Genomic DNA, 22782 nt, shown 5'->3' with positions numbered 1-22782 from the left:
AATGTCAGAAAAGGGCTGGTAAGAAAATAACTTCCCAAGAAAGGAAGCTCTCTACCAAATATTAATCAGATCTCAAGCAGAGTTGTTGGATATTCAGATTTCAGGGGAGGGAGCACTGCTTTCATTTTAATCCCAAAATGAAGTTAAATTTGCTTGATGAAACGTGTCCCCTAAGACGGGGAATACAGAATGCAAATCATGTCTTTCTTTACCCTCCCCCAATCTGAGTGTGTCCAGCTTCTGCGGGGGTTCCTGCACCTCCTGCTCTTCACTCCCACCTTCTCCTACCAGGCGAACAGGCGGCTTCCCCTAGAGCCGACGCCGGCATCCCCCTGTGAACTGCTGCGGAAGGGGGTGCTGAAGCTTTTCTTCGGTGTTGTTTTTAAGGGATGTAGCTGAGCCCTTCGCCTCCTCACCAGCCAAAGTGACATTCTCACCCAAGCACATCCTGGGACTAGCCTCTGCAGGAATTGCTGTTTTTAACATTTTGTTCACTGCTAAACAATGTTGTTGTCGGTTGCACCTAGATTTACAATTTGATCTCTTTCAGAGTAGATTTCCCAGTAGCCCCAGTGTTTTGTCGGATAATTTCAGTGTAGACAAGATGGATTTTTGGAGAGAAGAAAAGAGAGTCACAGACTCTGCTTGATTTAAATTCTAACACATTGTAGCTGAATTTGCAGTCAAGTGAACTGACTGTTTCTATGCTTGATGTAGGAAAGCATATGTTCTTTATGATAAACAATACAGTTTCAACCAAAAAGCCAAGTAAAGTACCTACATGCTATAGAATTCAGCTTCATAAACCTAATTACCATTATTGTTGGCAGTGACTGGAAATCTGAGTATTGATAACTGATGTCAGAAAGATAAATGGTGCTCTTTTTCTTTAGACTTCAGGTCTTGGTGTTTATAATCACAAAAAAAAACTCTTTTGAAATAGTTTGAGTAGAAACCAAAGTGAGGAAAAAAGTGTTTCTTTGAGGACAGTTTCTTTTTAATAGACGCAGATGGTTGATAGCTTCATATACAAAGGGAAATAAATTTCATATTTTGAAATACTAAAGCATTTTTTCTTGCTCCAGTGCCATTGTACAGTAGTTCTCTAATTCTGAATCTGTAGATTGTGGTTAGCAGTCTAAATTGTATTCTTGTATTCCTCCTATCAACAAAGAAGTCAGAGGAATTTAAAATTGGTAAGATTGGTAAAACTGGTAAGATTTTATAGGTTAGATTTTTAACTCTACAGGTTAGAGTAATATTTAGGGAGTAATAAAGTACAACCAATTTAAGAAACTATCAGTAGAGTGCAGAGTTGGTGGGGTTTTGTTTTGTTTTCATGCTTAGAATTTCACGTCTAACTCTAGCCTTTTCTTCCAAGAATAATTTGGCATTTAATTTTCTTGTTCAACTTCACGACTTCAATCTGAGGTCCCTTTTCTGATGGGCTGTCAACTATAGGAATTACAGTTCCTTAGGGCAGCTTAGGGGAAGCCAGGGGAGCCGGGGCAAGCTGGGGGCTCAGCAGCCAGTGGGTAGACCTGTCAGCACATCGGCCACGCACAAGTACTCCTTGTCCCAGGTTTTAAAGCCACAGTTTAAACACACCCCTCGCCCAGTCAGCCCTCTGTGTCTGGCGGTCAGAGAACTCGCATTCCTGGGACCTGGGTACGGCGGATAGCACTCAGGAGCTGGGTGACGCAGGGCGAGGCCGCTGCTGACCCGCAGCTTCGGGGCTCCTGACGGGCCAGGACTGCTGGCCGCTCTCCGCGGCTGGAGAGGCTGGGCCGGCAGCCACTGGCTCGCTGTGTGCTGGGCCAGCAGGCCAGCCCGCAGGCTACGGGGCCTTCCCGCCAGGACAGTCGTTTCGAACCGTTTGTCTAGCGGGGCGGTTGGAAATTGCTTTTGTTAACTCCTGATAGAGACCACGGAGAAGGTTTGAGAGCAGCAGAGAAAGAGATGGCAGTGAGGAGATCCCGGTTCAGTTCTGTGCTCTTCCTTCCTGCCGACTGGCTGTACGAAGCCTGAAATCTCTCCCCCAGGTGTCTGCGGCTTGATCGTCCCTCAGGAAGACATGCCTTTCTGTGACTCTGGCATCTGTCCGGACATCATCATGAACCCCCATGGCTTCCCATCTCGAATGACGGTCAGTCTCTTTTTCAGAGGCGCTGCTTTTAGGGAAGAGGGCAAGGCAGTTGGAGGAGACGGGACCCCAAAACTGATTTTCAGAAAGGGCCCTTTGAGCAAAAATAGGTTTCTGACCAGGTGGGCTGATCTACCAAGGGGAGGCAGAGAGGTCTGGGCTATTCTTCAGTGGCAGTCTTCTGAGTGATGAAGTTACCCCCCGGCAAAAGACTCCGTCACATCAAACCTAATGCATCTCCCTCTCTGTGGTTGTCATTCGTCAGCCTGGCTCCACTACTGACCAGCTTTGGGACTTCAAAGTGGCTTAACCCCTTGTTCTTCAGTTTCCTCGTGTATAAACGGAGATAATAGTATCTATCCCATTGGGGTTTTGGAGGCATAAACTGAGGTCACAGTAAGAGAGGGTAAATATTTGCTGCTCTTAATTTGTCACTCTTATTAAGAGTAATAGTCTCATAATCTTTGGGGGAAGTAAGGCCAGAGCTAAATAAACCAACAGAATTCTTGCACCACAGGAAGCTGCTCACTTAAATCTGTTCACATCACGCAGGTGGGAAAGCTAATCGAGCTGTTGGCAGGCAAGGCCGGTGTGTTAGATGGCAGATTCCACTACGGCACCGCATTTGGAGGCAGTAAAGTGAAGGATGTGTGTGAGGACCTTGTCCGCCACGGTTATAACTACTTAGGGAAAGACTACGTTACATCTGGCATCACAGGGTGAGTGTGTGTTTAGACATCTTAAAGAAAAAGTATGATTTTATTAAAGTAAAAGTGTGATAAGACATAAAAGTCCTTAAAATATACAGCTGGACTTTTTTAAGAAATCTGAAACAAGAAAATCCAGGTTGGTGGTGGATGTGGCAGCTAAGCTCTGGTGGTCATGACTTTGCAACATGTGTGTCTCACATCAGCACTCTGCATACTGTTCCTGATGTTCTATGTGAATTATATCTCAGTTAAACTGGGGAAGGGGAGAGAAGAAAAGTCCGCATTTAGAAAACTAGGGCTTCCCGGGTGGCTCAGTGGTAAAGAATTCACCTGCCAATGCAAGAGACAGAGATTTGATCCCTGATCAGGGGAGATCCCACATGCCTTGGAGCAACTAAGCCCCATGCCGCAACTGTTGAGCCTGTGCTCTCGGTCCTGGAAGCGGCAGCTGCTGAGCCCACGCGCCCCAGTTACTGAAGCCTGTGCGCCTGGAGCCCGTGCTCTGCCCACTGCAGGGAAGAGCCGCCCCCACCTGCTTGCTGCAACGCGAGGAAAGCCTGCCGAGCAGCACGGGTCCAGCACAGCCAAAAATACAAACAAATAAATAAAAAAACTTTTTTAAATTAGAAAACTGATAAATTCAGGAATGCTGTTTTGCTGAGGAGGTTTTCATTTAAAAAGTAGAAAAGATCTTACTTACTGAAGTAGGGTTACTACACAACTTTTTTAAAGAACACATCAATTGTGTATAATAACAAAGTCTCTTAACTGTTGACCTTTCTCTATACTTCTGTGATGAATTTCAGGTATTTTGTGCTCTGACAGATAGCCTGAGGCCTAACGTTTGCACATTCATTCACCAACAGCGTGTTAAACACCTAAGTATATAACAGTGAACAGAAAAGACATGGTCCCTGACTTCTGCGTCTGACCATTGAAATTTGTTACTAGACATTAAAAGATATAGATTACTTTCTCAAATGATCTATCCAGAGTGTAATAATGTAAATTTCTTTAGGTGTATCATGGTTGAGACATTATAGAAAATCACATTACAGGAAAAGTGATGGTTCATTTAAAAAATGATTCAGTGAAATAGCTAAGGTCCATTTCAAAAGAAAAGTTGTCATTGCTCAACTGATCGTTTTACTCTTTGCTCCTCATTCAGAAATAATGCAGTAGTTGACCAGAAGGTGTGTAGAGCTGGTGACTCAATTTGGCGGACCTTCTGAACATAATTTTGCTGGAAGATTTGAATGCGCTGTGCTCCACTTCCTGTGAACAAAACTGTAGACTCTGTCTACACCACCTTCTCCAGTGCCCCCAGCCAAGCCATTCATCTCAGTGGCAAAGTTTGAGAAACACTGTTTTAGCTTGTTAGTTGAAAGTTCCATACAGGACTTACAAACATATTCACCCACCAGCTTTCATCTCTTGTCACATTTCTGAGCATAGTTAAGTGGGAAAATTGCATATGGATTTATTCAGTTAATGATAGAATGGCATTAGGTGACAGAATTCTAGAAATTCTACCATGAAGAGCCATACAATGGAGAAATAGAATCATTTATTATAAAAAGCTGTAAAGAAAGGGGGTCAGTCTGACCCCCTCGTACAACTAAGGAAACTGAGATAGAGAGGTCATGCAGTTACTTTGTGCCAGGCCGAGGATGAGGATAGTGTCTCCTGACACCCTGTGCTGTGTCTTCCAAGAATCTGACTGTACTTAAGCCAGCAGAATGGCTTGATAGATGCAAACGTCTTTGCTGGTGATGCTGAAAGCATTGTAAGATGTTTACCGTGCAAGCAAGGGCAGGTGCTTTTGTGTCCTGTCTGCCATGTCTGTTGCTTTCTTTGCTCTTTCCACTCTTCCATCAGGCTGTGGCCCAAAAGTTACTTAGTAGGGAAAGCCCTGGATTTGAATCACTGTACCACTCACCAGCTCTTATTTAGCCCTCTGTGCCTGTTTCTTCATCTTAAACATAGGGAAGACAGTCTCTCCCTCCCTGGACTGTGTTATGGATTAAGTCATGAGTTACATGGCACATACTAGATGCTTCCTTTCTTTTGAGGAAGAAGTTCTGGGGCAGTTGAAAATGTTTTTAAAGGCATCATTCTGGCTGCTCTTGCTCCAGACTGAAGAAAAAAGCTTTCTACTGTCAAAGCATTTAAATATTCACTCTCTTTTGAAACTTTTAGCCCACCTTTTCTAAAGGCCCATGAGTCAGCTCTGTGGCAGATGTTGGCCAAGTACCGGCTGTGTGCCAGGCAGTCCGTGCAGGGACCGCAGTGGCAAGGAGACGACGTGCTTATCCTGCAGAGTTTACTTCTCCTGGGGAAAAGAGGCGGTAGTCAGAGAAATAACAAATGTATATTTTAATACCAAACAGTGACAGATACTCTGAAGAAAATATTACCTAGGTGAGAGCTGAGACAGTGGGCTGGCACTCTGATGCTGGGGTGCGAGGAGGACCCCATCAGGGTGCATCTCTCTGAAGAGGTGGCGTATTTGACAGAGCCACATGAATACCTGGTGAAAGAGTGTTTCAGGCAGAGGGGACAGTGAGTGCAAAGGCCCAGTGTTGCTGAAGTAGAGTTGCCTGGTGGGGAGAGGGAATAGCAAATGAGTCACGTGGACAGGAAGCAGCTTGTGTTAGCCCTTGTGGCTATGCTACACAGTTTGGGTGATACAGATTCTGAATGTAATGGGGAACCACTGGGAATCAAGAGCAGAAGAATGACCTGCTGTGAGCTCTGTTTTAGAAGAAATCGCTCTGGCGTACTGTGTAAAGAATAGACTGTTGAGAGATTGTAGTAGAATCTGTTGCAGAAGCAGAGAGACAGATCAGAGGATTGTCTGCAGTGGTCCAGGCAAAAAAGGAGGGTGACTTGACAAAGGGGGCAACCGTGAAACAAGGGCTGTCCTGTACACACTCTTTCACAACCTGTTTACATTTTTTTCACCATTCTTTTTAATTGAATGACTCTTAATTTTACAGTGCTTTATGATTTTCAAAAGTTTCACACATGGTTTCATATAATCCCATAATAACCCTTTTTCTCCTACCCCTATATTGCCCCTCTCTCTCCCCTCTCCCCACTGGTAACCAGTAGTTTGTTCTTTATATCTATGAGTCTGGTTCTTTTTTGTTTTATTTACTAATTTGCTACAATTTTTAGATTTCTACATATAAGTGATATCACATGGTATTAGACTTTCTCGGCTTTTTCACTTAGCATCAGGCCCTGCAAGTTCACCTGTGTTGCTGCAGATGGCAAAATGTCATTCTTCTTTATGCCTGAGTAGCGTTCCATCGTATAGATATACCACATCTTCTTTATCCACTCATCTGTTGATGGACACTCAGATTGCTTCCATACCTTGGTGATTGTAAATAATTTAAAAGTTTTGTTTGGAAACACCAAAGACCCCAAAGAGCCAAAACAATCTTGAGAAAGAAGAGTAGACCTGGAGGAATCACTCTCCCTAACTTCAGACTGTACTACAAAGCTATAGTAATCAAAACAGTATGGTACTGGCATAAAAACAAACAGATCAATGGAACGAGATGGAAATCCCAGAATTAAGCCCACACACTATGGTTAATTAATCTGTGACAAAGGAGGCAAGAATATATGGTGGAGAAAAGACAGTCTTTTCAATAAGTGGTGCTGGGAAAACTGGACAGCTACATGTAAAAGAATGAAATTAGAACAAACTCTAACACCATACACAAAACAAACTTAAAATGGATGAAAGACTTAAATGCCGGACCAGATACTATAAAACTTCAAGAGAAAAACATAGGCAGAATACTCTTTGACATAAGTTGCAGCAATGTTTTTTAAAATCCATCTCCTAAAGCAAAGGATACAAAAGCAAAAATAAGCAAATGGGACCTAATTAAACTGAAAAGTTTTTGCACAGCAAAAGAAACATCAATAAAACAAAAAGATAATCTAATGAATGGGAGAAGATATTTGCAAATGATAAGACTGATAAGTGGACAGGGTTAATATCCAATACATAAAAATAGCTCATATGGTTCAACATTAAAAAAACAAAAACCTGATTAAAAACTGGATAGAAGAACTGAATAGACTTTCCCCAAAGAGGACATGCAGATGGCCAACAGGCACATGAAAAGATATTCAGCATTGCTAGTTATCAGGGAAATGCAGATCAAAACCATAATGAGATACCACCTCACACTTGTCAGAATGGCTGTCATCAAAAAGAACAAAAATAATAAATGTTGGTGAGGATGTGGAGAAAAGGGAGCCCTTGTACACTGTTGGTGGGGATGTAAATTGGTGAAGCCACTGGACAAACTGTATGGAGATTTCTGAAAAAGCAAAAAATAAAAACTACCATATGACTCAGGAATTCTATTCCTGGTTGTATATCCAAAAAAACCAAAACCACTAATTTGAAAAGATACATGTACACAGTGTTCATAAATTTTTATTTCTTAATTGAACAGTATATCTTTTATTGCATCTGTGGTACTTTTATATTTTCAGTTCTAGCATTTTGTTCACTGCAGTCTGAAAGTCACTCTCTTGCCCATTCAGTCATAAACTCATTCAAAAACAGATTAGGACCTGCCAGTGATGAGTCCTAAAAAAGGCTGTCTCTTGTTAGCCCAAACTTAGTTCCTTAACCTAAAACTCTGACCTTTCTTGCAGTGAGCCCTTGGAAGCATACATCTATTTTGGCCCTGTGTACTATCAGAAACTGAAACACATGGTGCTTGATAAGATGCATGCCCGGGCCCGGGGACCAAGAGCTGTCCTTACCAGGTAAGAGAAAAGCATTTATAATGTAGTCAAGTCTACATTGCATTTCTCAGATGTAGCAGTAGGCAGATGTCAAAATTTAGGGTGTTAGGCATCAACAAAAATCACATGCCTGATTAACGTGAGAAAATAGCCACCAATTGAAAATCAGTTCATAGGTAAGCAAACCCATGGAAGGTCTTGCCAGTAGTCTCCTAACAAAGTCATTTATCCTGCACCAGTTGGGGCTTGGGTCCCTAACCTTTTAAAGTATTCTCAAGCCCAGCAGATACGTAAACCACAGGGAGTCCATTTGGGGGTCAGTAGGGGGCCAGTTCTCATACAAGAAGGAACAGCCTGAGTGGGACACACAGAACCTTCCCAGTCTGGGGACCTCCCATCTGGCTCAGGAGCTCCATCCTTCCAGGGGATTCCTGATCTATTCCAAATTTTATAGAAAACTTTGTCTGCTTCTTTCCATGTTTAATTTATATCTTAACAGTAAAGCTCCTCTCTGGAGCCCTGGCAGTGACTACTGGGGGCCCATGTTTCTTCCATAGCTTGTTCTGCTTAGTTTTTCTATTTTTAAATAACAGAGAACTGAGACATCTTTGAAAATACCCAAAAGACTTTCTCCCCTGATTTGAGAACTATACTGTGCTGATAATGATGATAGTGATGGTGATGGTAATGCTAGCACTGCTGTTTTATGTGATTATATGTTAACTTATTGTTATATCACAGAAGATTGTGTAATTATTGTTTCCATCTAATAATAATATTAGCAGCCACTTGGGTTACGTCTCTTCTCACTGAAGGCTCTTTGGGATAGATTGTCTTACATGTGTTTTTACAAATGAGACTTGAGGCTGAGCAGCATGCTTTTGGTCACTGTCTACAAGCAGTTTGACAAATATCATACAATATCACTTACATGTGGAATCTAGGAAAATGGTACAGATGGGCTTATTTGAGAACCTACTGTATCACACAAGGATCTCTATTCAGTGATCTGTGGTGACCTAACTGGGAAGGAAATCTGAAAAAGAGTGGATATATGTATATATATAGCTGATTCACTTTGCTGTACAGCAGAAACTAACAATATTGTCAAGCAACTATACACCAATAGGAAATTAATTTTAAAAAATAGAACCAGTTTGAATCCAGGTGAGCCCTGCTCTGAAGCCTTGTGCTCTCAGCCAGCGTGTGATGCTGCCTCTGTTTGTTTAATACAAACACTTTTGTCTGACCTCTTCCAAAGGCAGCCCACTGAAGGTCGGTCTCGCGATGGTGGTTTGCGTCTTGGAGAAATGGAACGTGACTGTTTAATCGGTTATGGAGCCAGTATGCTTTTACTAGAGAGACTAATGATTTCAAGTGACGCCTTTGAGGTTGATGTCTGTGGGCAGTGCGGACTTCTGGGGTATTCCGGCTGGTAAGTGGATACCACATGTCTCTCATACCACATCCCTTGCCTCTTAAATCACAGCTAGTGTTTCACCCTGCCTCTTTCCCACATATTCTCCAGCCTTCCCCATCCAGGCATTCCGGAATTCAGGATTCTGTATGTACGTGCTCAGTTTGTCTGCCTAATGTTCTGCTCTCTACCACCACTAGAGTTTAAACTTCCAAGATGACTTTGTCTTCTTTTTAGTGTTATCTCAAGTACCTTTTATAACACTATTCACCTATAAATACTAGCAGATTCAGAATTATAGCATATTTTAACTAGTATCCTTCAATAGAAGACCGTGTCAAATACCCTTGTTTAACCTCAAACCCAAAGAACCAGGTATGTTGCCCCAGCTCTTAGAGCAAATCGGTGACAGAGCCGGGACCTTGTCTGTACCCTCTCTGCTTTACACTTGGCCTGTGAATTCCCTGAAGTCAGAGACCACGTCTATCTCAATTTTTCAGTTAACAAACATTGAGTAAGAATCAGCCACATGCCAGACACTGTTCTAGGCCCCAGACTTACAGTGGTGAGTAAGACAGATGAATGGCTGCTCCCCGGGAGCTTGTCTTCTGGCTCATTCTAACTCCACTTTGTCTTCTTTTCCTCTGCTTCTCCAGCCTGGGACCTTTTTGATGCTAAATAAAACATAATTGCTTACGGTTATCCATAGGTAAATTGCGTAATTCATAAAATTTGTGATTTCTGTGTCGAGTTCAGGACACAGGCCAGGTAAAAGGTGATGCTCCGTAGTTTTTGTCTGTGCTCATTTTCCTGCTTGTACTGGTTCTGCTCTACCGCTGCGGAGCAGCTGCTCTCCTTGGGTTAGTCGTGATCCAGAGCCCTGAAGCACCCCTGCAGGCAGGAGGGCCAGCAGTTCCCTGGTGTTTACTCTCTCTTCTGCCAGAGATGAGGTCTAGCAAGGTATAAGGCAGATGCTGTGGGACAGGAAATAGCCTCAGCTCCTTCACCCACCCACCCAGAGCCCCTTTCCCCACTGAGTCCCCCTTCAGAGCCTCCTTCCAGAGAGAGCCCCAACTTTTTGCCATCTGTCGCTGCCAGTTTCTTGGTGAATGAAAGCAAATCAAGAGTTGGAATGAGTGAACTTCTTTGAACACAGTGTATACACCTTGCTAGTTACACGACAAAACCCTTTAGCCAATTATTTTATGATTTTTTTTTTTTTGGTATAAAATATTTGAGAAGGAGTCGTCTGTTTCTTCTTGTCTGTGAAAAAGATCGTTTCATATTAAAAAACCAACACAAGAGGTGGCTCTTTGCACTTTGTTCCTTTCCTACGACGGCAGAGAGGAGGTAACAGTATTCTAAGCATGAGCCTGGGCATTGCTTTTATCAGTGACATGGGAGGGGGTGTTTCAATTCTGAGATGTCTGTCTGTCTTTTGAAATGCATATTGAGTTTGCTTTTTATTGTTCTGGCTGTGTAACACACCAACAAATGTGTAGTAGCGAGACTCCTGGAACTAGTTTCACTATGCTTAAGTCTTCTAATTTGGTGCAAGGATTTTCTTTTTTTTAAGCTTAGCCTACAAACATGTATTTCTCATATATATGGAGACAGGGAAGTTCAAGATCAAGGTATCAGCAGATGTGCTGTCTGGAGAAGGCCTACTTCCTGGTTCGTAGACAGCCATCCTCTGGCACAAGGATCTCAAAGTACTTTATTTTGAAAAGATGGTGCAAGGGAATCATTTTATTAAGAACAGGGATCTTGAGACTTCAGAGAGTTTCCTTTTCTTCTCCATTCTCCCCACATTCCCTCCTGCGCCTCCCACTCAAAGAAGAAAGAGAGAGTGTGTGTGACAGGGAAGAGAGAGAGCAGAAAAGAACGGAAACAGTAGATGAGCTTCATTCACACCCTTTGAAAACCTTCCCCTGTCTTCCGCTAAATACTCGGGGAAACTCACGTAAGCCGTAGTTGATCTCCTGGTTCTTCTGTTAAATTCTCATCTCTGGTGCTTCGATTCTGTCTCATTTAGAGATCGTTTGATGGCAGTGCCTGATTTTGAAGCTCATATGTTCAATGTGTATTGTATTTGAAATCCCTTGAAAGAGGACTAACTCAGGTTATACAGTTTAAGGGTCTTTACTGTAATTAAACAGACCTGGATATGCCGTAGGTCTGATTTTGAGTGGCCTGCTTATACCCTTGTTCCCAACAGAAAAAAAATAAAATCGTCACCCACTCTGGGAGTCTGGCACCCTCCTCGCGCTGCTGCCCAGCAGCGGGGCCTAACGATGTGTCATTTTCCCGTCCTTACCTGATGAGGCGCGCGGGGTTGTGTGGGAGGGAAGCACGGGGCATTTGTTGGAGGAAGTCGCTCTTTAATGAACAGCACAATGGAGGCTGAGTAATTAGAGCGGTTCAGAACCTTGAAACTGGCCTTTTGTCAGTGATTTGCACATTAGTAAGGCATTGCTATGGGGATGTTTACAGCAAGACTGTTGTTCTGCAGAAGACACGGAGGGCGTAAGTCACAAAAGAGAGGAAAACTGCCGAGAAAAGAAAATCCCTATTCAGATAATTAGCTCGTAGAGGATATTCTACTGGACAGTCATTCCTCATGTGAAGCCACAGCCTCCTTCCGCTGCCTTCACCTTAAAAAATCAGTTTCTTTTCTTGTTGTTTGGGTCAAGTCTCTTCCTTTGGAACTCTTTCAGAAATAGGGTAAAACATTGTATATTTTTATTTATGTGTATTTTATCTATATATGTGCATGTTTTATCTGTATATATTTATGCATGTATATATGTGCAGTGGAACATTTTAAATGATGAGAAATATTTAATAATAGAGAAGATTAGTGGAGTTTTTGGATTATGAATCAGCACATATGGAAACTTTATAACAGATGAGCTTGAAGTCACAGGGTAATGTACTGTACAGGTAATGTACTGGTCAGGAGAATCAGCAAGACATTCCCCCAGTTAAATCCATTTCTCCAGTTTAATTAAAGCATGAACATGATTTCTGAATAAATTAGATCAACCCAGGCACATTTAAAAACATAATTCATAAAATGTAATGCATTAATGAGGTCTTCAGGTAATCTTTTAGGAAAAAGTCACCCATAATGTTCTATTATTAGTGTTGATGGAATCAGATCTCCACAGTGCTTGTTAAGGTCTCTGCAGGTCCTCTGGTGGGGACCCAGGCATGGGTCCATCGTGACTTGTCATTTTTCCCTCCACCTCTCCTTGGAAAGTTCATATCTGCATAGTCACCCACCATCTCGTTCAAATTCTCAACCTTAATGCTGTGCTTTTCTAAAATTAATAAAGCTTTATTTTACTGATGGCAAAAATGATCCCTGAATATTTTTGTAATATTCAGTTTTTAAAAATATGTATATATAGAAAAAATACAAATTGTTATATTTGTGACAATACAAGTTCCTGCCACCCACAGATGACCACTGTCAACATTTTAGTGACCCTTTGGGGACATTTCTGTTTGCCAATAGTTCTGTGGTTTAGTTGCTAAGTCGTGTCTGACTCATGGACTGTAGCCCACCAGGCTCCTCTGTCCATGGGATTCTCTAGGCAAGAATGCTGGAGTGGGTTGCCATTTCCTTCTCCAAATAGTTCTGTACCCTTTTTTATTTTAAATCATGAACCCCTTTGAGATTCTGATAGTAGCATAAAAATAAAATTATATACACCAGAAAATCTGGTTACAGATGATTTTGGAAGCTTCATACATTTACTGAAACCCATCTGAGAACCCCCCATGTAATCATGCTGTTGAGTAGACTGCTTTTTCACTCCACACTATGTCCTGGACACCTTTACATTTCATTAATCTGGGTCTGGCTGCACAGGGTTCTTCTGCATAAATGTCCTGTAAGTAATTTATTGGCCATGTGAGTTCTAGCTTTATGCTGTTATAACCAGTTTGACCATGAACGTTCTTGTGCCACTTTTGTGGTTACTCAGTGAAATGACATGCACCCTCTTCATGTTTAACTCACGTTGTCTTATTGCTCTGGTCTGCCGATCACTAAGGAATCTCCCTCCAGCCCCCCGTCAGCACTGACTTCTAAGCCATGGTTGCTGTCTCTCCTACATTCATTTTGCACCCTATTACCTGGGAGGATCCAGTTTTCTACCTGTTAAGTTTCAGGATATGTACTGGAAATCTATTGTCCCAGGTACCCCAGACCCTTGAGGTATAAGGTGAGGTCCTATTTTGGTCTGAAACCTAAGAGAATAATTCAGTTTCTCCCCTGGGACCCTTCTTCCATTGTAGCCATTGATTAAGATCTAGGTTCAGTTCACTGCCTTTTCCTGAAGGAAGAGAAAAGAAAACTAACTGAAAGAGCAGACGTGTTGCCGCAGAGCGGGTGCTGTTGTGAAGATAAAGTGGGAATACATGAACACACACAGGAATCAGTGCATTGTGAGTGCAGTGGCCTCCAGGACTAAGGGAAATATCTGTGCTTGAAGAGCCCTGGAAAAATAAGTAACATTTGACTGGACACCACCTTCCTATATGAAAGTCTTCTCTTGCCCATCACACTTCAAGCATTTCAGTGACAGAAAGCAAATTGAGCATCTTGTCTAGAATTGTATAGAGCAGTAGTAGCTTTTCAACTACAGGGATAGGGACTAAATTGTTTTGAAATTCTTTCAACAACAAAGACTAAATCTGAGTAACTTTCAGATGGTTCAGATTTCTGGGCCTCGTTCAAAACAAGTATATAGGCAGATATTTTGCATTTTAAAGAGAAAGGTCTAGAAGTGTGGATGCAACTGATTAAAAGTATGTGCTTTTAAAACTGGGGGAGTGGTACTTGGTTTGTTTTTTTTCTTTTCCTGCCTTGGATGCTTCTTTTTATTCCGGGGGTATATACATACATATTTGGAGAAGGAAATGGCAACCCACTCCAATATTCTTGCCCAGAGAATTTCATGGATAGAGGAGCCTGGCGGGCCACAGTCCATGGGGTCGCAGAGAGTCGGACACCACTGAGTGGCTTACACTTTGACGCTCATACATTCAGGTCTGACAGTGTGAGTGAACGCTGAGGACTGGGAAACGCGCGCACTCAGTCAATGGCCGTGGGGTGGTGCAGAGAGCGTCTTCCCCTCCTCCGCGCTGCCTCCGCCCCTGGGTTGCTGTCCTCTAACGCAGCTGCCTTGGGTTTCAGGTGCCACTTCTGCAAGTCGTCCTGCCACGTGTCCTCACTGCGCATCCCGTACGCCTGCAAGCTGCTCTTCCAGGAGCTGCAGTCCATGAACATCATCCCCAGGCTGAAACTGTCCAAATACAACGAGTAAGGAGGGACCAGATGGTTATGTAAAGAGAACAGTCGATACGTCCAAGGCAGTGGAAAGCAGAAGAGATGAGGACCACCTCTTCAAACATCCTTTGAATTGTTCTCTCTCTCAAAAAACGCTAACCACATAATTGATGGAGAGGTTTTTTTTATACACTGGGAGACTTGGCTGAACAACCTCCATCAAGGAATCAACGAGCCTCATGCCACGGGAGAGGTGCCAACGATACGGACTCTAGTGAAGTCTCTTGTCCCACCACATGTGATTCACAGGTGGATATGAACTAAAAGATAAACTTATTTATGTTCTGGTATCTTGAAATCTACTCATTAGAGAGACCTTCCTCCTTAAGAAAATAATGTCTAGGGTCAAAGAAAACTCACGATTCTTAGGAAACAGGAAGAATCTGTTTGAGTTGCTTGACTTCTTTGTCCCGGAGGCTGTTCTGAGCTGTGTCTGTAGGAAAGACAACAGCAGGAAGCTGAGAGGATAAGCAGGTCTTTCTTGTCTGGTGCAGTGGGGGGATGAATTTTCCCAACAATTGAATCTTGTCTTTATACACCCAACTTTTTAATTCTATTAATAAATGTCTTCCTACCCTCTTAAGTTTACCAAGGATGTCACTTTTTCTTAAGGACTAACTGCTACTCTCCTAAACCCCCATGATCATATGCAGTAACATTTGTTGAGTATCTGAAAATAATTCCATGAATGCTTTGTTAAGTTTTCCATCCTTTCCATTCCTGCCAGGATGTTTAGCTGTTCATCTGGTTTTTAATCAGCACCCTTCATCTGATTCTATAATGGATTGTTCTTAATTGCTCTGCCCTGAAACCAGATAAGTACTTGTGTTAGGGTTGTTTATAAGTCAGAAAAGCTTTGATTAATGACCTAAGGCCGGGTCCCCAGCATGTCACATTCAACTTGTGCCACAGAATATTAGTAGGGTTCTAAAATCAAGGTCCAGAGTCAGATAAGGTTGAGAAACAGGGTGTATCCACGTTAAACTGCCATGGACTTGTTCAGAGGCTTTACCGAGCTACTGTGTGCTGGGACTCCCTGAAAGAGGGAGCCAGGCTAGTCACTGACACAGGAAGCCAAGCTCGACAGTCTCACTCAGGTCCTGGAGGTTTCTCAGGATGGACTGCAGGGGAGCAGACCTTCTCCAGCCATCTCCACGTGTCTCTGTTCCCTTCAGGGACTGGATAGGATTACAAAGGCAGAGGGGTTTGAATGCCCAGATCTCTCGCTTCAGCTGGTGGTTCCTTCTTTGCATCTGGCTTTGTTGTCCTCAAGAGTGTTGGTGCCTGAAGATGACTCTACTAGATTGAATGTGTATGTCCTGCAGTTCGTGGGCCGCTTAAGGAGCTTTGTACAGTAACTTTGACTATTTCCTGTTACATACATGACAGCTCCACTATCAACTCTGCTAAAGATGCCGTAGCCCTGCCCCGTGAGGCTCACCACGACAGTAACCCCTGGGAGCAGCTGCTGGCCTGGGGGCTCCATCACATCCCCAGTGTGAGACCCTGTCCTGAGGATAGAAGGGGCAGGACATGACTGCTGCCCCAAGGGACTCAGACCCCAGTAGGGAGACCAGACGCTACTAGTCATGGGACACTGCCCGTCAACCAGTGCTGAGGCTTAACCCAGCAGTGCTGAGGGCTAGCTGTGCTCTGAAGTTTCCAAAACAGTCCAAGAAGCTGAAGCTCCAAGTGGCTGACTCACCCAGTGCCCCCCACCCCAACTGATGGGGAACAGTAGGGGCCTGGAGACCAGGGTTCCTGATTTGGAGGGCTCTCTTTGGGTGTCATCCATGATTCTTTTTGTTTTTTTTTTTTAATTGTGGTGAAATTCACATAAAACGTGCTATTTTAAGCAATAACTGTAAGTTCCGGGGCACTCAGTACATTCACATTGTGCAACTCTGATCATCATCCACAGGATTCTATTTTTCAGCCACTAAATGTGGCAGTCTTTTTTTTTTAATTCAGGCGCCACTGAGTATTTGAAAGCTTAAACTTCTTTTTTCAAAAACAATTCAGTCCTGAAGGGAGTAAGCTAGGAAGTTCCCAGTTCTCCAAGTTAACAAAGTTCTAGAAAGTGTGGGTTCCAAACTGAGACCTCCTTAGAGCAAAAGATTGTGTCAGATTGGTAATTTCAAAAACCAGCAGATACTCCTTCTATGTGAATAACTAGTTGACCGAATAATAGTTTGATGAAAAGAACCCAGAATTGATATTAGCTCCACTACAGCTTTATTTGTAAGTTCCTTATTTTAAAAAATGACCGGTTAGATTTCCATTTCCGGGAATGATAGAATAACCTTTTGCAGGCCACCCTCGAAGTGCCTTTTTCCCTCCGGGCTTTGCCAGGCTAGAATTGGCTCAAGGATGAAAGGCTAAAATGCCAGGCCAAAGCCACTGCAAGACTGCACCCCTTTCCCGAGATTTGGCGAGTCCAAGGGCTGGGGAGACAAAACTGTGGGCTCGGTGTGGCCAAGAGGACAGGCCTAGAAAGGCCAAGATCCCAAATTGAGAGCAAGCTGCCTGAGGCGAACCCAGCTTCTCCACCACTTTTCCCCTCGTAGTAGTCTGCTCTGGATGCCGCAACCGGATGCCACAGATCGGGTGGTTACACAATAGACATTTATTTTCTCACAGTTCTGGAGATTCAGAGTCCAGGATCAAGGTGCTGACAGGTTTGGTCTCTGGTGTGGACTCTTGTTTCTTCCTGACTGCAGACAGCCACCTCTCACTGTGTCCTCACATGGCCTTTCTTCTGTGTGTGTGAGGAGAGTGAGCGAGCTCTGGGTCTCCTCCTCTATTTCAAAGAACACCTGTGACGTCATTTAACGTTAATTACCTCCTTAAAGGCCCTGTCAGCAAATAAAGCCACATTGGGAGTTGGGGCTTCAACACAGGAATTTTGGAGAGGCACAGTTCAGTCCATCATACCCGTCAAGGCGTTTGCCAGCTCATAGCAGCACTGGCTGGCCTGCTCGCGGTGTCTTTTAGAGCCGAAAGTGCTCAGCAGTCCCGTTCCTGCGTGTGTGCCCAGCAGAAATGTGTGTGTGTGTCTTATCAGTAGGCAGGAGCAGAAATGTTTCTAATAGCACTGTTGTAATAGCCCCAACTTATAAATAATGCCTGCCTATTAACAATGTGATATAGAAGGAAGTGGCAGCCCACTCCAGTATACTTGCCCTGGGAAATCCCATGGACAGAGGAGCCTGGCGGGCTACAGCCCATGGGGTCAGAAAGAGTCAGACATGACTGAGTGACAACTACTACTACTATTAATGATGAAATAGATCTGTTATAGGATGTTTGCAAGTGGAACACTATAGTGATGAAAAGCCTCACACAGATCACAGATAATCTCACAACCGTAATAGTGGGTTAAAAAAAAAAGCTAAATACAAAAGAATACATACTATATTGATTCCATTTAAATTCAGAAATAAGCAAAACTAATCTATGATCTAAGAAATAGTGATAACAGTTCCCGCGTAGAGTGGATGGCTGGTGACCATGGAGTACAAGAAGGGGCTTCTAAGGTGCTGGCTGTACTTTTTTTTTTTTTACCCAAGTTGGTTCTATGGGTGTTTATGAAAATATACTGAGCCACGTACACAGGATTTTTCACTTTTCCGAATATACATTATACTTCAACCAGCTAAGTTTTTAAAAAGAACACAGATTCTAAACCTGTGGTTCAGCCTCTTCATCTAATGGCTTTGTTGCCCCAGCTGTCATGTGTTATCTTTGCTTGAGTTTATCCATTTTCAAAATGGGGAAAAGTAACAAAACTGACACTCAGGGCCAGTTTTAAAGGTTAAATGAGGTAATATGTCTAAATGACTCAGCGCGGCGCCTGGCGTGATGAGTGTTCACAAGCACTTGTTACTGTTTTCAGTGACGGAGTTCAGGCTCCTCACTTACACCACCGCCAGGACAGGCCTCATCAGGAAAAGGTCAGGAAAAGTAAGCCCCTGGTTTCCTTTGGAAGAAAGAGTATGGGAACCAGGGCCAAGGGCAGAGACTGGAGGGTTCTACCAAAGCTGTTTGTGAAAGCTGCCCTGGTTCACGGTGATGAGGGGAAGGAGGGTGGTGGGATTGGACAGCACACTTCCCTGGAACAACCATTTTATCGCTGACATCAAAGTGAGGCCTGTCGTTGGCGCGGGAGTCCCAGAATAGTTTCTCGACGCCCACAGAACCAGATCTCAAAACACTTCCATGTGCGGAGAGTCTAGTCAAGGGGGGGAGGGGCTTGATTGGGTGCTATATATTAGGATAGTTTTCAGCTGCTTCAGAGCGTTTGGGGCCAACACCTTCATTTGTGGTAATGAGTCACATGAGAACACGCAGGAGGGCTGGTGGCCTAGCCCATCGGAGCTCTGCCGGCTGAGGAATAGAGAAGCCAGGTTCCCAGAGACCTGTAAGTAATTCCTTTGTGAGACGGATGTTCAGAAAAGTGACTGTAAAAATAGCACCTCCTTACCGTCCATATTTACTCCATATGTGTCTTGAAAACAGTTTATTTCATTTGCTGACTAAAAGTTGGACTTTTACTACATCAGCCCCACGGGGCCAAGGTTGGTGGGAAATTACTGTCAAGACTTTAAAGAGGCCATTTCAAATGAGGGGAAGAAAATCAGCGGTGGCAATCCAGAAGTATATATACTCTTTGTTATCGAAGCCAAGCTACCAATTTGGATTTCAGGCATGGGCTCCAGAAGCAATTAAGAGATTTGCTTCAGCAAATCAAATTTATTGTGATCAAGATATCATGGCAGACATTCTCAGGACAATCTGAAGCTCACATTCTTTACTCAGGTCTAAAATCTCATACCAGAGTCCAAGGACTTAAAGTGTTTTTCAAGTCCAGGTAATAGATCTCATTCCATACATAATAAATTTTAGGTCTGGTAACTCCCGATCATCCATGTTAATGAAGGCAAGGAGTAGTGTGAATAAATTAAAACAGATGATGGATCCAAAATCTTTTGTATGGGGTGCTGGGGTGGTGTTTACATTCACATTTTTTATACAGTTTGAGTGGAGGTTAGGTAAATTTACTGTGTGTTAAATAGGGACTCCTATGAACACTGTCTTTGAAGACACTGGAATGATGATGATAATACCATTTATGGTTAAGTAATGATAACTGCTGTTTGGAGTGGGGCAGGTAGCCTGACTCAAAGTGTGGTCCCTGCACCAGTAGAGGCATCAATGTCACCTGGGAACTTGTTAGGAATTTGGGTGGAACACAGAGGTCTGTGGGGCTTCCCAGGTGGGGCCAGTGACAAAGAACCTGCTTGCTGATGTAGGAGATGTAAGAGACACGAGTTCGATCCCTGGGTCAGAGAGATGCCCTGGAGAAGGGCATGGCAATCCACTCCAGTACTGCCTGGAGAATCCCATGGACAGAGGAGCCTGGCAGGGTACATACAGTCCATGGGGTTGCAAGGAGTCAGACATGACTGAAACAGCCTAGCACACACGCACAGCAGTCTGTGGATTGATGGACCAGCCCTCTAGGTGGTTCCAATGCAGTCTAAGTGTTGAGACCCACTGTTGAAAGCTGCGTGAAGAGCTTTGGATTCCATCCTCGCAGAACCAGCCTCTGGATTTTTAGGGGTGCCAAAGAAGGCACACATTGAAAACTAGCCCCCCACTCTCTCTCCTGTGGGGTGACTTCCCCTTAAGAAGCAGATTGGCTGGGCCACCTCTCCCACAGGGCTCCAGCCCTACCTTCCCACCCCCCTGCGGCCAACCCCCAACCCCTGCCGGTGGAGAGGAAATTGCTCATGAAAGGCCAGATTTCTGCGGGAGGAAACTCCCCTCCAGCAACCTAGGATGCTGCTGCCACTTGTGCTGACCGGCTTCTGACTCTCCAGCCCTGAGATTCCCCTTCCTCCTCCTGCAGCTTCTTTCCACTCAGTCCAGACCTGCCTGCCAGCCCCACAGACACATCCCACGTCAAAGGTGGCCGTTTTCTCTCCAGAATACTCCAGTTTCTGTCTCTATCTCTGCTGGGCGTTTCAGTGTACTGTCCAGGTCCTCCTGGGGTACCACAGTGTCACCTCTCCCAAAGCAAAGCTCAAAGTCAGCAGAGATGCGCTGGGTGCCCCACAGCTTCTGTGGGCCCCGCAGGGCTAGTTTGGAGCTGTGACTTTCCTATTCTTTCCAGGTGCTGAGCCTAGGCATGGGTGAGGGAGCCCCAGAGCCACCAACCTTGGAGCTGTTGCCTGAAGAGGCATCGGCAGTGGTGTTACCAGCAAGGGGGGAGACAGCAGGCAGAGCTCTCTGCCCTTCCTGCACTGTGCGTGTGAGCACAGCAGAGGCGACGCCCGGCCCTGCGCCTCTCATCTGTTCCGCAGAGTAACCTGCCTGCCTCCTCCACCCTACCCCGGCTTGTGCAGGAGTGGGAATAGTGCCTACCCCACAGGTTTGGGGTGAGATGAGTTAATTCAGGTGAGCAGTGCCTGAAAGTGAAAAGGTTACTCACTCAGTCTTGTCCTACTACTCTTTGCAACCCCATGGACTGTAGCCTGCCAGGCTTCTCTGTCCATGGAATTCTCCAGGTAAGAATGCTGGAGTGGGTAACCATTCCCTTCTCCTGGAGATCTTCCTGACCCAAAGATCGAACCCGGGTCTCCTGCATCGTGGGCAGATTCTTTAACTCCTGAGCCACCAAGGAAGTCCCTCCTGCCCCCGTGGTAAACACTCAATAGAGGCTAGCTTTCCTATCCCCATATGTGTAAACATCAAACTAGATCAGTTTCTCAACCTCTGCACTACTGACAGTTTGGGCCAAATAATTGTGTGTGTGTGTAGGGGGTGCTGACCTGTGCACTGTAGTATTGAGCAGCACCTCTGACTTCTACCCAGTAGATACCAGTAGCTCCCCCCAGTCTTGATGATCAAGAACGTCTCCAGACAGGGCAGATGAAAGCGGTTTACATGACAAAGCAGACGAGAACAGTTTCAGACTGCAGCTGTATGGATTGGCCCTCAGATGGGCAGCTCATATGCCTCTGGATGATGGAGTGACTATACTGACAAACGTTAACCCGAACCACAAAGTCCTTGTCTTCAATGTCCCCGTCGTGAATGACATTGGATAAAACATGTCAATCATGGTGGTCATTACATTGTTTCATTCCTATTGTAAAATGTGCTTTTATATATCTGATGATGATGTTACAGATACCAAAAAAATAAGATTCGTTATAATCTACATTTCTATTCACATCTGCCCACAGCCTGACGTTTTAGATTTCGCCTATTTTTTGTTTTTGTCAAAGACGCGTGCTGATTCTCATCTTTTACCCAAGCAAACTTCAGCTTTGCATCTGCCTGCCATGTGGCAGGGACTCTTTAGCCCCCCCATCTACTCCAAAGCCAAAGACTGCCCTTCCTTTGAGTGATCCTGGGGGAGTAAACGGGGTCGCAGCCATCCCAGCAAGCCAGAGTCCTGCCTGCCCTGTATGGTGACAGCCCTGGGCCGAGGGCTGGAATCTCAGCAGCAGCAGCTATCTTTCTGAGTTCCTAGAAATTTTTCTGAGTTCCTAGAAATTTTCCTTCATTGTTGCTCTGGGTCTTGCACATCCCATGTAGGTCTCCAATCTATCAGAAACTGAAATAATATCAATATCAGGTCAGAAAATGAAACACAAGGCTCTTTGTGATCCGTTACCTGCTCTCCCTACAGGGAGAGTTGCTCTAATTACCTTCCTCAGTGTCAGATGTTACAAAAACCTAGGAGTGAATATTTGCAGAGATTGAGACAGGCATGGTTCTGATATCACAGATGTTGTAAGACCTTTTTCTTTTCAATAAAATCAGGGATGCAAGTACCACCCATGTGCTTCTTTTCTGTGTCTGCATCCCTTTGGCAGCTCTCTAATTAATCATGGCAGTCTACCCTGCTAAACCTGAATTCAGCCTCAGACCTACGGAGCTCAGACTGCCTGCCCCCACCAGCTGGGAGGCCAGGACCATGGTTGGGAGCTAGGATGCTGCAGTCACACTGCTTGCCTTCATATCCTGGCTCACCACCTACTAGCTGAATGATCTTGGGCAGATTATTTTGCCTCAATTTCCTCATCTACAAAATGAGGTGGAAGTGGCTCAATCATGTCCAACTCTTTATGAGCCCATGGACTATACAGTCCATGGAATTCTCCAGGCCAGAGTACTGGAGCAGGTAGCCTTTCCCTTCTCCAGCAGATCTTCCCAACACAGGGATCAAACTCAGGTCTACCCACAATGCAGGCAGATAGATTCTTTACCAGCTGAGCCACAAGGGAAGCCCAAGAATACTGGAACAGGTAGCCTATCCCTTCTCCAGTGGATCTTCCTGACCCAGGAACCAAACTGGGGT

At 44.3% G+C, this 22782-nt stretch overlaps 1 protein-coding gene across 1 annotated transcript in view; it reads left to right on the top strand.

Moving 5' to 3' along the window:
- The window catches only part of POLR3B (RNA polymerase III subunit B), a 109763-nt gene extending 94769 nt beyond the window's left edge, over positions 1-14994 (top strand). The window contains exons 24-28 of the mRNA XM_070454011.1: positions 2043-2146; positions 2696-2862; positions 7543-7656; positions 8897-9070; positions 14259-14994. Of these exons, the coding sequence (XP_070310112.1) occupies positions 2043-2146; positions 2696-2862; positions 7543-7656; positions 8897-9070; positions 14259-14388 (689 nt within the window). The 3' untranslated portion in view covers positions 14389-14994. The remainder of the gene's footprint in view (positions 1-2042; positions 2147-2695; positions 2863-7542; positions 7657-8896; positions 9071-14258) is intronic.
- The last annotated feature ends 7788 nt before the right edge of the window (positions 14995-22782 follow it).

The sequence above is a fragment of the Odocoileus virginianus genome, chromosome 23 (genome assembly GCF_023699985.2).
Source record: "Odocoileus virginianus isolate 20LAN1187 ecotype Illinois chromosome 23, Ovbor_1.2, whole genome shotgun sequence".
Taxonomy (NCBI): Eukaryota; Metazoa; Chordata; class Mammalia; order Artiodactyla; family Cervidae; genus Odocoileus; species Odocoileus virginianus.
The sequence above is the reverse complement of the archived record's forward strand: the minus strand, read 5'-3'. Positions and strand labels throughout refer to the sequence as shown.